Source organism: Aspergillus caelatus, assembly GCF_009193585.1.
Source record: "Aspergillus caelatus strain CBS 763.97 unplaced genomic scaffold BDV27scaffold_54, whole genome shotgun sequence".
Classification (NCBI taxonomy): domain Eukaryota; kingdom Fungi; phylum Ascomycota; class Eurotiomycetes; order Eurotiales; family Aspergillaceae; genus Aspergillus; species Aspergillus caelatus.
In genome coordinates, this window is record NW_022475317.1 from 95,857 (window position 1) to 108,597 (window position 12,741).

The 12,741-nt window shown below is 46.5% G+C and overlaps 5 protein-coding genes across 5 annotated transcripts; 2 read left to right on the forward strand and 3 right to left on the reverse strand.

The window, feature by feature from the left end:
• Positions 1-62: 62 nt before the first annotated feature.
• BDV27DRAFT_156112 (alternative oxidase) lies at positions 63-887 on the reverse strand (the record flags this gene model as incomplete). The annotated part of the gene is made up of 2 exons (XM_032072264.1): positions 63-573; positions 667-887. 2 exons carry the CDS (start codon positions 885-887, stop codon positions 63-65), a joined length of 732 nt encoding a protein of 243 aa, XP_031929337.1.
• Positions 888-1,897: 1,010 nt separating this feature from the next.
• Positions 1,898-3,470, forward strand: BDV27DRAFT_143771 (uncharacterized protein; the record flags this gene model as incomplete). The annotated part of the gene is made up of 4 exons (XM_032070155.1): positions 1,898-2,033; positions 2,098-2,436; positions 2,487-2,764; positions 2,832-3,470. The coding sequence occupies 4 exons, from the start codon at positions 1,898-1,900 to the stop codon at positions 3,468-3,470; spliced, it is 1,392 nt and encodes a 463-aa protein (XP_031929338.1).
• Positions 3,471-4,191: 721 nt separating this feature from the next.
• Positions 4,192-5,344, reverse strand: BDV27DRAFT_156114 (uncharacterized protein; the record flags this gene model as incomplete). The annotated part of the gene is made up of 3 exons (XM_032072265.1): positions 4,192-4,493; positions 4,547-4,931; positions 5,081-5,344. The coding sequence occupies 3 exons, from the start codon at positions 5,342-5,344 to the stop codon at positions 4,192-4,194; spliced, it is 951 nt and encodes a 316-aa protein (XP_031929339.1).
• Positions 5,345-6,018: 674 nt separating this feature from the next.
• BDV27DRAFT_171020 (alpha methylacyl-CoA racemase) lies at positions 6,019-7,870 on the forward strand (the record flags this gene model as incomplete). The annotated part of the gene is made up of 2 exons (XM_032075488.1): positions 6,019-6,963; positions 7,085-7,870. The coding sequence occupies 2 exons, from the start codon at positions 6,019-6,021 to the stop codon at positions 7,868-7,870; spliced, it is 1,731 nt and encodes a 576-aa protein (XP_031929340.1).
• Positions 7,871-10,417: 2,547 nt separating this feature from the next.
• On the reverse strand, positions 10,418-12,557 carry BDV27DRAFT_171021 (uncharacterized protein; the record flags this gene model as incomplete). Its single annotated transcript, XM_032075489.1, has 6 exons — positions 10,418-10,573; positions 10,627-10,953; positions 11,013-11,705; positions 11,763-11,859; positions 11,921-12,428; positions 12,494-12,557. The coding sequence occupies 6 exons, from the start codon at positions 12,555-12,557 to the stop codon at positions 10,418-10,420; spliced, it is 1,845 nt and encodes a 614-aa protein (XP_031929341.1).
• Between the last annotated feature and the right edge of the window lie 184 nt (positions 12,558-12,741).

Sequence of the window (12,741 nt, forward strand, 5' to 3'; positions counted from 1 at the left end):
TCAAAAAGCATCACCTACGCCCGTTCCTTGCACCTTGTTCCAAGGGTGGTCTTCCTGCCATATTAGATAACGTCTTTTCGTTCCCATCCAACTGGCTTTATATTTTCCAGTCCCTTTGTGGGATATGAAGTTGAAGATTGGATGCACTTTACTGCATACGGGTTTGGATCATCTTCCTGGATCAGGTTGCCAAGCGTATGATTCACCTCTCTGTGCTTGGCCTCATCAGCACGAACATAGAGTAGCAAATCACGCATACTCCGCTGATTCTCAGGCATTTTCCAATACTTTACCGCAATATCTGGAGACGTAAGTCTCTCCCACTTCGGCAGCTTGCCTGACTCAAGATCCTTGAGTGCCCGAGTATAGGTAATCACTGCCTCTTCTTCCAGGTAGCCAACGAAACGATGACAGATCCGTGGCGAAATCAGGTAGGCGAGGAAAAACCCATTGTAGAAGACTCCTTGTGCTCCGATAACCATAAGTCTCATGAACCATCCAGGCTCAGCAAGCTTGAGAAATGTCAGGAGATGCATTCGTTCATTGTGAGCCTCTTCCAACAGGGTTTCAATCCTGCAATCTGGTATTAGCTTGGCTTTCTCGCCTTAGGTTCCATGCAAGAGTATTCAAGTGTCTTTTTCAGGGATCATCAGGGGTAAACCATACCAGCCATTGTCTCGCTTCATTTTGCGTAGGCTCCTCAGATGACGCAGCGCGCCTCCAACCATCCCGGGGACCCCGGCGACACTTTCGAGGAAGATGAATCGGGTAAGCCATTTCTCTTCATCCATGATGAACCGTTTAGGAAGTGCCTTCATATTACCCTCCGGTGGGTGCTTGTAGCCGGTAGCAAAGTCCATCCCCCATCGTAGGAAACGAACACTCATGAGAGCAACGTGATCTGACCAATCTCTGACTTCTCGGTGGGCAACTGTGATTGCACGTAGTTGTTCACCAGTGTATCTAAATTCGTAAGATGGAGTATGAAAGTTGGATGTTGTTGGGCAATCTCTTACATTGGATGCTCCCAAACAGAGCAAGGAGGAAGGTCAGATACCTCTGACTTATTGCATTGTTGCGAAGAATTGAAGAATTGCCTCTGTGATCTGGCAACTCCCAATCTTGGTAAGGTACCGCCTAGGGAGGTTGTGCCTAGCTCCACCGCTTGTATTGAGCCTCCAAGCAGGGTGCAGGGTATTCTTATTTGTTGAAATATGAACATTATGGCTTTCTGGCTTTTCAATGGATTGGGAGAATCGCAATCAATCTCTAGGGTGCCTTGTGAAGGGGCTGGGACAAGATAACGAGAAACCGCTCCCTCTGCATATACGTATTTATGTGTTATGTTGCGACAACAACTACAGTACTATAACTTTATCACCCGCTATAGGACAGCGAACGGGCATTGCAAATCATTAGCGGTGCTATGCCGATATTCTGGGTCCCACGGAGTTACAGAATCCTGCCCGCGGAGTTATATTATTCTCCCCGTTTTCCGTTCAAACCGCCGCTTTATGACAAATCCACCGAGTGAGTGTATGAAAATGAAGGGAAAACTAGATATATTATTATTGTACCAGAACATGAAAAAGGTTATACGATTTTATTTAACATCTCATGCTTGCAAGCTTTTATAGTTGACTGTCGCTCTTTGTTATATTTTCTCCTCATCACCGCTACGTCTAAAGTTGGAATGTTCATTCTCTATCAATAAACCAATCATCCGACTCCTTCCTGCTTAGCCATGTTGCGGCCTGGCCAATTTCATCGATCTCCGATAAGGGAGGGATGTCGCTTGGCTCATAAAAAACAAACTCCGGCCTTATCTCGGTCACCGGTAAATTTCATGTTTAATAGACAGCTCTCTAGCGGGACCAATGAAGACCATGCCCAACAGATGAATCGAACCTCACATCTCCCCTGGATCGCAGCCATTGGACTTGGTGGATCCATAACGTGGGCTATGTACTCCCCCAACTCAACAGCATACTCTATCAAAGAGGCCAGAGAGAAAAAAACACTGGTCATCCTCGGTAGTTCCATCAGCAAACACATTCCCTTTGAGAAACGAGTACTAATACATTGGTTCATTATCAGGTACTGGTTGGGGTTCGGTATCTTTCCTAAGCAAACTTGATACCGAACAGTACAATGTTATCGTCATTTCCCCTCAAAACTACTTTTTATTCACGCCGCTGTTGCCATCATGCACAACTGGTCTGGTTGACCCCCGGTCTCTTATGGAACCGGTTCGCAGCTTTTTCGGAGATCGGCAAGGCGCTGTCAAATTCTACGAAGCAGAGGCTGTAAAGATAGACTATGATAGTCGTGTGATTCATATCCAAGATCCTTCAGGAGCCCATGGGCAAGTAGGGCAAGCCGAAATCCCATTCGATATGCTTGTAATGGGAGTTGGTGCAGATAATGCCACTTTCAGTACGTCCTATCCACTTGAGGACCAGATCACAGTCTAACTGACCCCTTAGATATCCCTGGTGTCAACGAGCATGCATGTTTTCTCAAAACGATCAGCGATGCGCAGAAAGTCCGTAACCGCATTGTAGACCGTATTGAGGCAGCATCTTTCAAGGATAAGAGCACAGAAGATATACAAAAACAGCTACAAGTTGTCGTTGTAGGTGGCGGCCCTACAGGCGTGGAATTTGCTGCGGAACTGCAAGACTTCGTTGACGAAGACCTAAAGAAACAGATCCCAAATATAAAGGATGAGTTTCAGGTAACACTCATTGAAGCACTTCCCAATGTATGATTGGCCAATAATCAGTTGAGTTTTGTTCGCATTTGTTGGTTTTTCCTGCTGACTATTTCAGGTCTTACCCATGCTTTCCAAGGAACTAATTGATTATACCGAGGCAAAATTGAAAGAGCAGACAATACGCGTGATGACTAAAACAGCAGTCAAACGTGTCAACGAAGGGAGCGTTGAAGTTGAGATCACAAATGCGGAAGGTGAGGAGGAGTTGAGAACAATCCCATACGGGCTTCTGGTATGGGCTACAGGAAACAAACCAAAGGAAATAGTGGAGGACCTGGCAACACAGATTCCAGAACAAAAGGACTTACGGCGGGGTCTAGCCGTGGATGAATACCTTGCAGTCAAGGGTGCTCCTAATATATGGGCATTAGGGGATTGTGCAAATAGCAATTTACCACCTACTGCCCAGGTGGCAGCCCAACAAGGCACTTATCTGGCTGAGGTGTTTAATAACATGACAGCAACGGAGTCGCAGAGCCGCACAGAAGTCCAGCCATTCCGGTACTCGCACCAAGGGACTTTAGCCTACATTGGTAGCGAACTGGCAGTGGCAGATCTGAAGTTTCTGGGGAATACTATTCCGAGTGGGGGATTTTTTACATATCTCTTCTGGAAGGCTGCATACTTGAATATGTGTCTTACTGGTAAGCTTCGTCCCTTCGCCTTTTTACCTGTGACTCTTTTGAGTCGATGAAACCTCTGCCTTTCTCGCTATTATAATGTGTATTATACCTAACCGTATTGAACTAGGCCGGAGCCGAATATTTGTCGCAATGGATTGGATGAAGGCCAAGCTTTTTGGAAGGGATCTGTGTAGACAGTAGGGCCTGATTCTGAGTTTGACATGTTTCCATCCGTATAGACTATGTCATATTTGAAATTTTAATAAGCAACTATGTTGAGCACACTTCCGTACTACTGTGGCTATTAGTACGCTTCCTTGTCTGAACTAGATGAAAAGGGAGTTTCCTCATGTCAAGGCGAATGTATCAATAACCAGTGGCTCTATTCTCTACTACACAATAGAACAATTCAAAGTGCTCGGTATCTATCTGATATTTCAGAAACCAGATCGTGTAGTCATTTCATCACTAGGTTCCGCATCATGTAGGACCAAGACACACATGGCTATAGGTGTAAAGTAAAATGGGAAATTGAGAGTGGGAGAAACAAGGAGAGGGCGAAGAAATAACGTATGATAACTAATTAATAATAGCAAGGCATAGATGGCGGTAGAAAGGAAGGAGACTAGGGTGGATCACTTATATTTATTTGGGGAGCGATTGGCCATTGCTTTGGACTACTCAATAGTGATCGACTGGCTCTTATTTTATCTTGCTATCAAGAGCTTCAACTAAGATACTGTTTCAAATATTGTTATTCCTCCAATCGGCTCACGTCCATATCGCCAGTGCCTATGCAAACGACGATGTCTTTGATTTCAACTCCATCAACTGCAACAATACCTCGTCGCGATCCCTCTGAAGGGATTCCATATCAAGTTTGCCGATCGTTTCCCGCACGTTCATGTCTAGGATGTTGATTGTCTCGGGATTGAGATCAAATGCGTGCTTTCGCATGTCCTCCGTCCAGACCTTTGCGGCGGTACCGATATGCTCCGCAAGATGCCTAAAGCTTCCTCCCCCGGCGAGAATGTTGGTTGCGAAAGGTCCGGTCGTAGACCACCGAAGGCCAGGACCAGCTGTGATACAAGTATCTGTAATTTGCATTAGTTAAGGCATAAACTCCAGCTTATTTTCAGTCACTTACCGAGGTCTGCCGCTGACACGATATCTCGGGTGACCAGACTGTATGCCTCATTGCACAGAGCCATCTGCAGCCGATTGGCAATGAACCCCGGCGTCTCTTTCTTGATCAAAATGGGTTTCTTTCCCAGTGAACGGTAGAAGTCGAATGCTTTTGTTATATAGGGCTCCTCTGCTCCTGGGTGAGGCACCACCTCGACCAAAGGCACCATATGTGGTGGATTGAAAGGGTGGCCAATCATTATCCGACCGGGGTTGTACTTGCAGTCCGTAACGAATTGTGAGGACGGTATGCCCGATGATGATGATAGGAGGAGGGCATCTCTTGGAGCCTTGGCATCAAGCTCAGCAAACAGTTGACGCTTGAAATCCACTCGCTCAGGACCGGTCTATGTTTCTCTTCAATTAGCATCAACTTCGTTCTACCCACTGGTATGGGTGCCCGCGCACAGGGTCCCTAATATGCCATAGGAAATCATCTTGTAGAAGACTTGACATTAAGGGAGTTATATGAAATGTGTAGATAAGAGAAACATACCTCTTGCACCAAATCAATTTCCTGAAGATGATCGAGTATGTTGTTGACGAATTGGTAATGAGCGAGCGATGCTCCCTCGTGAAGCCCAGCTCGCTCCATTGTGGGCCACTCCTGGTAGAGATATGCGGCCAATCTTTCCCGAGCTCCCACTGCCGGATCTGTGACAATAACCTTGAGCCCTCTCGAAAGAAAGAAGAGGGTCCAGCTGGCGCCAATAACACCTGTGCCGATGACACCCACGGTTTTAATAGAAGGGCCAGCCATATTGGGTAATTGAGAGAGTGGTACCGTTGTGGGGAGACCTATATGTTAAGGAACAAGAAGAAAAACCTGCTAGTTGTAGAATGATATCCAAACAAGAAGATTGAGTATGGTTATCTCACGATAATTGGATATAGATTATTGCGGAAAGACATATCGTCTTTGCGAATAGCAAGAGATATAGATATATATATATATATATATCTACGTGTAGGCTTACACACTGGTCCCAGGGAACGGGATAAAAACCCATCATTGTGTCGGAATACTATAATACCGTGGAAACTCACTTTAGACTCTCAGAAGGAACAACTCTTCGCCATACTATTAAGAATTATTCGTAACACTCAGTGTTCTATCCCAAAGATGTTTCTGCGGGTTTTCATTATACCGCGGAATTCTCAGCCAAAGCGGTGATCGAGGCTGCCGTGGGCCGCGGGATGATGGTCTCGGCGTTATCTACCGGCGGATTGTCAACAGAACATCATTTTGCAAACACTACACCATGAGAATGGCGCTAATAAGGGCGGCGGGAGATATCTGCACCTGCATCTACCTAACGGTCTTATATAAATCTGGAAGTATCATCGTCCTGTAAGCATCCTCCAGTTTCTCTATCGCCTCCCACGTATCTACGCTTTTTAATTCTATCATTGTCTTTGAATTACATTCGGACCATGTCTTCAACCCACAAGACTGTCCCAAGCCCCGATCTTTACGGTCCTGGTACTTTTGTCGACAAAGAATTTCTACCAGTTCCAGATGATGCCCGTCGGGTCTTGAAGATTCTGGCCAAGACTACCCCTGGATTTACGAAAGATCCTCGCGTGTGGGAGTCTGTGACATTCGAGGGACATGCCGAACCCATTATTCCCGGCCCATTGAAAGCTCCAGTTGTCGCAGCTGCTCTCCATGCAATGTGTGGCATTGTTGGCAACGAATTGTTGGCAGAAAGGAATGGCCAAGCTGGTCATGACCAAAGCGTGACCATTAATACCGACCACGCTGCAATTTGGCTAGGCTCCATCCTTACTGCCAGGATAAATGGCTCAGACGTCAGCGAGCTGGCCAGCATGGGCAAAGGGGCCTCTCTTTTCAAGCGCGACTTTGAAAAGGGAGTCTTTGATAACCCATTGAGATTGAGAACGACAGCTATCTACCCAACGAAGACAACTGGAGTTTGGTACCAACTTCATGGATCGTTAAATGCAGACCCCGTCCTACGTGCGATCGGTGTGGACCCGGCTACACAATGTGAGACCCCGGCAGAGGCGTATCAAACAATCCGCGAACAGACGCAGAAGTTCACTGCAGACGAGCTAGAGATGATTATGGTGAAAAATGGCTTTTGTGGCAGTATTTGCTATACCCCCGAGGGATGGAAACAGACACTAATGGGCAAGCGCTTGGAACGCCACCCACTTGTGAACTACTCTCGGGAGTCGTACGCCATCCCTACGGGTCCGGTACCTTTGCCTGCTCTGGTAGATAAGCGTCCGTTGGCAGGCATCAAGGTGGTAGAGATGGTGCGGATCATTGCTGGCCCAGTGATTGGAACTACACTGGCGGCATTTGGGGCCGACGTTATCCGCGTCAATTGCAGTGGCCTTCCCGATCTCAATGTAAGACCACTTTCCCTTCGAAATTGTTCGGGGTCTCTACAAACTCAGAAAATCCCCTATCCCCTTTCCTTTCATTTCGACGGAGAACTTTGACCAGGAACTGACAAGCATCATTCGCTAGGCCTTGCAGCTTACCCTCAATGCAGGAGTGCGAACTGTTGACCTGGATGTCAGAAAGGATGAAGATTTGGCACGGTTGCACGAACTTGTGCAGGATGCGGATGTCTTCATACAGGGCTTTCGTCCCGGAGCTCTAGCAAGGAAGGGGCTAGGCCTTACTAATTTGCTTGAGATGGCTGGCAAGAGAGGAAAGGGAATTGTTTACGTCGAAGAGAATGCCTACGGACCTGACGGCCCGTTCTATGAACGGCCCGGCTGGCAGCAGATTGGAGATGCGGCTTCCGGCAGTTCATACGTCACTGGCAGATCTCTTGGCTATACGGATGGTACCAGTGTGCTTCCACCTCTTCCCATCTCTGATATGACCACCGGTCTTGTCGGAGCTCTGGGTGCATTGATGGCTCTCCGCGACCGTGCACGACATGGTGGTTCCTACCGTGTACTTAGCTCCCTGGTGGCCGCGGATGCAATTTCCCTGGAGCCTGAGATTGGTCTTTATTCTCCGGATGTGGTCAGCAAGAATGTGGAAACTTTCCAGTGGGGAATTATGGAGCCGTCACAGTATGTCTCTGAGTTGCTCATGGTTGTGCTGAATGGTTGGAAAAAGGTGTACCCCGAGTACTTTTCGCCGGAATCACCAATCATGACAACATTTGACAACGGCCACTGGGGCCACATGCAGCTGCTTAGCCCTGTAGTCAAGCTGGGAGACAGTGCTGTCACCCCTCACTGGACAACGGGACCTGTGCCTCACTGCTACTATGATCGCCATATTTCATGGCTATGATACACCTTGCGCTAATTATCCGAACATAGTGTCATATCTTTAGGTAATATAGAAATCCAAGGTCGTTTTATTAGGTTGGATAGGATTTGTACTTGGAGGAGTACCTAGCTATTATGTATTGGAAAGCACTTAAGAGGACAGCGTAGATCAAATCTGTACTATAATAATTATATATATCTTAAATCGTTTTCTCATCTTTTGTAATTTCAGCACTTCTCTCACCCAGAATAATTCAAATCCTCGATTAATTATAATTAGAAATTATTGGTGATGCCGCGGCGTTGCAGAATTCCGGCCGTGGAGCTTTAAACCGCCGCTTAACGATAGATTCACCGGGCTTTGTCGCAGGGTCCCACTTTGGGCCTATCGACCTCGAAAGTGCCTCAACAACAGATACAAGAGCTGAGGATCGATCATGTAACCCTCTAACCTCATATCTACACGTCCCCAGCGGACTTCAGTGGCATGCCAGGCTTGTCGTCGCCGTAAAGTCCGATGCAGCATAGGGGTCACTGGGGTTCCTTGCGTCCGGTGTGCTCAGGATAGCGTTGACTGTGTTGTACATGCAAGGCAGCTAAGAAAGTGAGCTTCTCATATCGGGAAAGCCCTGGACAATGTAATTAAATATCTGACCTTTTTCTGCAGGTCCTGCGGGGCTAGGGCACTACAAGCCCGTGGCCATAGCCAAACTCCAACCAACTCCAGATGATGAAATACCAGGGGGTCTCCACATCTCCCAACAAGATGACTGGCGGGAACAGATGCGTCTCAAAGCCGACTCGGCTGCCTCAAAGGTGAACGACATTGCTGAGATGCTTGCCCATGAGGAACTCCTTCAATATGCAGGCCCTATGACGTGAGTAGCTTGGCAGTGTGTTTTGATGGTTTACTTAACCCTATTCTCCAGCTCTCTCCGTAATACTCTATCGGCTGACACACCTGGAATGGACCAGTCCTTTACTCTTTTTCCCTGCAATGCAACCGCACCTTCTCCGCTGTAGTTCTGACAACCCTCTGTCCAAGCATCTCAGGCGCCACAAGCTCGACATGTTAAGGTTGATTATGGAAGAGATTCAGAAAACCTACGCTGTTGTGTCTATCTATCGTGGGATCTTCAGCAAGGGTATTGACCAAATATTTCACGCGGATGTACCAAGAACCTTTTTGACTGAGCTAGCGCCTGTAGGGATGTCTGCAAGGAAACAATTGGCGGCGTGCGAAGGATATGTGCTTGAGAGGTCCAACTCCCTGGATGAACCACCAACAGGAGTCTTAGACGCATTGATGGACGAAGCTTCGTTATTCAGCTTTGGAGGTTTATTCAATCGACAATAAATCTGGTATATCGACATGTTTCTATCCCTTAGGTGCCCCAGGTTTACTAGCGATTATTTGAACTTCAATGAAAATTCTAATTTGTTCTAGATGGTGCATGAGGATTTAGACCTTGGCCTCTTATGATTTCTTCATCCCGAGCCTCTCAAAGAATATTGATTACGGCGGATTAAATTGAGCTTCCGGACAATGTAAAATATTACCAGCTTTGCCAATGCACTATATATTAGCCAATTGGATCTATGTATTACGTTCTACTGAATTATCTACGACAGCTATAATTATCTCATCAAATACAAGTAATTGAGTTATGTAGTTAAAGTTTGCTTTTGAAGAGTTCCACTTTTCGTCGAGTAAAGAGCTACATGAACTGGGTTTAATACATCATGAGCAGAGTTGCCATCGGCTCGAGTATGCACCCAATGGGTATCAAGGGAAGAGGCACAAACCCCCAGGAAGCTATCGTTGCTCCTTCTAGTACAGGGTTTAGTTTCCATTTCCAGTAATACCTTATGTCAACCATTCTCAGGCCCTACTATTGCTTTCTCGATGATATAGTTAACGCCCAGCAACTCATCAGCGCTGACTAGACCCAAGGAGAAAGGGGTATAAGCCTCAAACAAATCCTTATTCTTGCACGTTATATCTAATTAAGAGAGAGAATTAATGTGACACACTCTTTGTATCATTTGAGATTGCTATGGACGTCTTGGATTTGTCAACCAACTACATTGCCCAGGACACGACAATGTAATAGCATTATCGCAGTAGTAAAGTGTTAATTGTAGAAACGACGGTCTCAAGGAGCTTCCTCAGAATAGTGATATCGTAATTGTATCATATATCATATTATTAACGTATCAGATTTGATTCATAATCATGTTTGTAAAAGTGGGTTTGATAACGACATCACGTTTGGGATGTCCGTCGACATAACGTATTTTGCCACGCCTCGGTAGACCTCCAGTTAATTCCGAGGCATTTCGTACGGGACCCCAATCGTGATGCATATATCAGGTGTAAGCTACTGAATCTTACAAAATATATATGGCGTGATTATGGAAAGAAATACATGTACATGGGGTATTTCGCTTCAATGTATAACTTAATCCAACGAAAGCAACAAAAGCATAGTGGATTAAATTAACTAAGCAAGAAAGGAAGAACATTGATGAACCCGATCGGACTTATCCATCTCCCACAGAAAGTAATTTAATTGATATGTGTCAAGGCAAGTCCTGTAAGAGCAGCTCTACCGCTGTATATAACCGTCTTGTTTCCACCCTGGAGATCTGTGCGGTACAATGATCCTCCCAGATCAGTAAAGTAAATATGTTTGTTTACCTTGTCTAAGCGTAGACCGATCGCCTGTGAGTAAAAGATGTTAGTGAGGTTTCGAACCACCAAGTGGGAAAATATACCTCATGCAAGTGCCTCGTTAATATCGTAAAGTTGGCTGCTCTAGGATCCCGAGGCTTGGGTCCAACATAGCCTCGATTTACTGAATTGCCAAGTGGATATTCACCTCTGTCAGTCCAATATAGGAATTCATTTTCCGAGTCCACCTCCAAGTCGATCGGTTCGGGCAGGTCTTCGAAGAGAGTTTCCATATCTGAGCGCGTGGAAGCCTTTGCATCTGCAGGCAAAGTAATACTTGCCCTGAGGATCTTTCCTTGACCCGACTTGCTATAGCCCTTCTGAGTCCAGTAGAACTTGCCGTGCTTTGGGTCAACAGCAATTCCCACACACTGAAATTGTCAAGCGTCTGTTAGCCATGGCCCCACTATACACGCTAAAGGTGTCCTACCCATCGGTTCTGGTCAGCTTTATGAGACGGATGATGATAATCACCAGTCTGGATGAGGATCTCATGCTGGCTACCATTGAAATCGACTCTATGAACCCTCATTCCTTCGCGATCCGAAAAGTACAATTTCTCGTGTGTATGGTCAATGCACAATTGTTTTGGTGTGTGTACTGCTCCAGGTGGAACAACTGTCTTGATATCAGAACCATCTAGGTTGCATGACTGGACAGATCCATCATTTTCAGAGGGTATCCCCATATTTGTCCAGAATATTCTGCCATGGCTGACACTAATATCGACCCCATCAGGCCCTGTAAGGCCATCGACGATCTTTTTCACATTCTGACCATTGGCCGAGGCAGCGTAGATTTTGCCGGCTGTAAGGAAATTATCGGTGATATTTTCACCCAGTCCTATATCAAGGACATAGAGCGTTGGTGCGGCCAAGTTGTCGTGATGACTGGCATTCTCAGCAGCCGATTTCGTCGTGAAGCCAGCTGGGTAAAGTCCTCCATTTCCAGACTTTGCGCCTAATCGCCCTTGGTTGACGTAATTCTCTCGCAGCCAGTCTACCGTATCTGCACTGTCCAGGTGGCGTTCCTGAATATAGTTATCCTCAATAAAGGCTACTGTATCGAGGCCAACCGCATCCATCATGCTACAGGGCCCTGCCGTGCCGCCAAACATTTCCATCTATTTTGCCCACCAGTTAGAATGTGCCATCGCTAGAGGGACATTGAGCGGGTTTACCCATAGAGTGTCGATCTGTTCTGGATCACTAACTCCTTCTGCCAAGATCGTTAGTGTCTCTCTCTTCACAGCTGCCCATAGGCGGTTGATGATGAAACTAGCTGTAGGTTAGCAGTTATTCCAGGCACCTGAGACAGCATAGAGAAGGACAGGCTGACCCAGTAGATTCCTTGCGGGCGACGGCTGGCACCAGCCCAACCTCCTGGTGTTTATGAACAAGGAAAGGGAAAATGTCAGCGTAAGTATGGGTGCTAGTCATCAGCTCTACGACCCTATTTCCTGGGGGCATGGTATAATGGACGTTCAGGGTGCGCCGTTTGGCCTCATCATCCATTTTCTCAAGCATCAGCCGTGACTTGTAGGATGATGAGTTGGACCCAAAAATACAATCCCTTGGTGCTTTCTTCGCAAGGTCACCAAACGTGGCGATCTTTAGATCAAGCCTCTCTGGAATAGCTTCGATCACAAACCATGCATCCTTCACAGCAGAATCCAAATCTGCAAATGCAGCATATTGTCCGGGGACTGACTTGTCACCAAGGGTCTTAGCAAACGTAGCAAGGTTGTTGTCAATGAAATGAACAGCAGCATGCCGCTGATCTGGACTCGGATCTCTAATGGTTACATTGTAGCCTGCTGCAACCCAGGTACAAGCAATTCGACGGCCTTGACAGATATATTAGACCCGAATACATTTTTTTTTTTCCACGGGCGAGAAGGCTCAATCGTACCGAGCACCCCGGCACCAAGCACTGCTACATAGCGATTATCGATAGTGGGTGGTTGCCACGTCATCCTGAGGAGGCACAACCAGTAGAAAACCGTGTGTGTTTTCAGTTCCGAGTCAGTTGATTGAATATGTTGTGATAATTTGTAGTTGGGGTTGAGGATATTTGAAAAGTCACCATTAAATAATCCGCGGTACAAGGTTCGTGGGTGACGTCAACCTCTGAAGGTTTGCCGCGGTTCAACATTTACA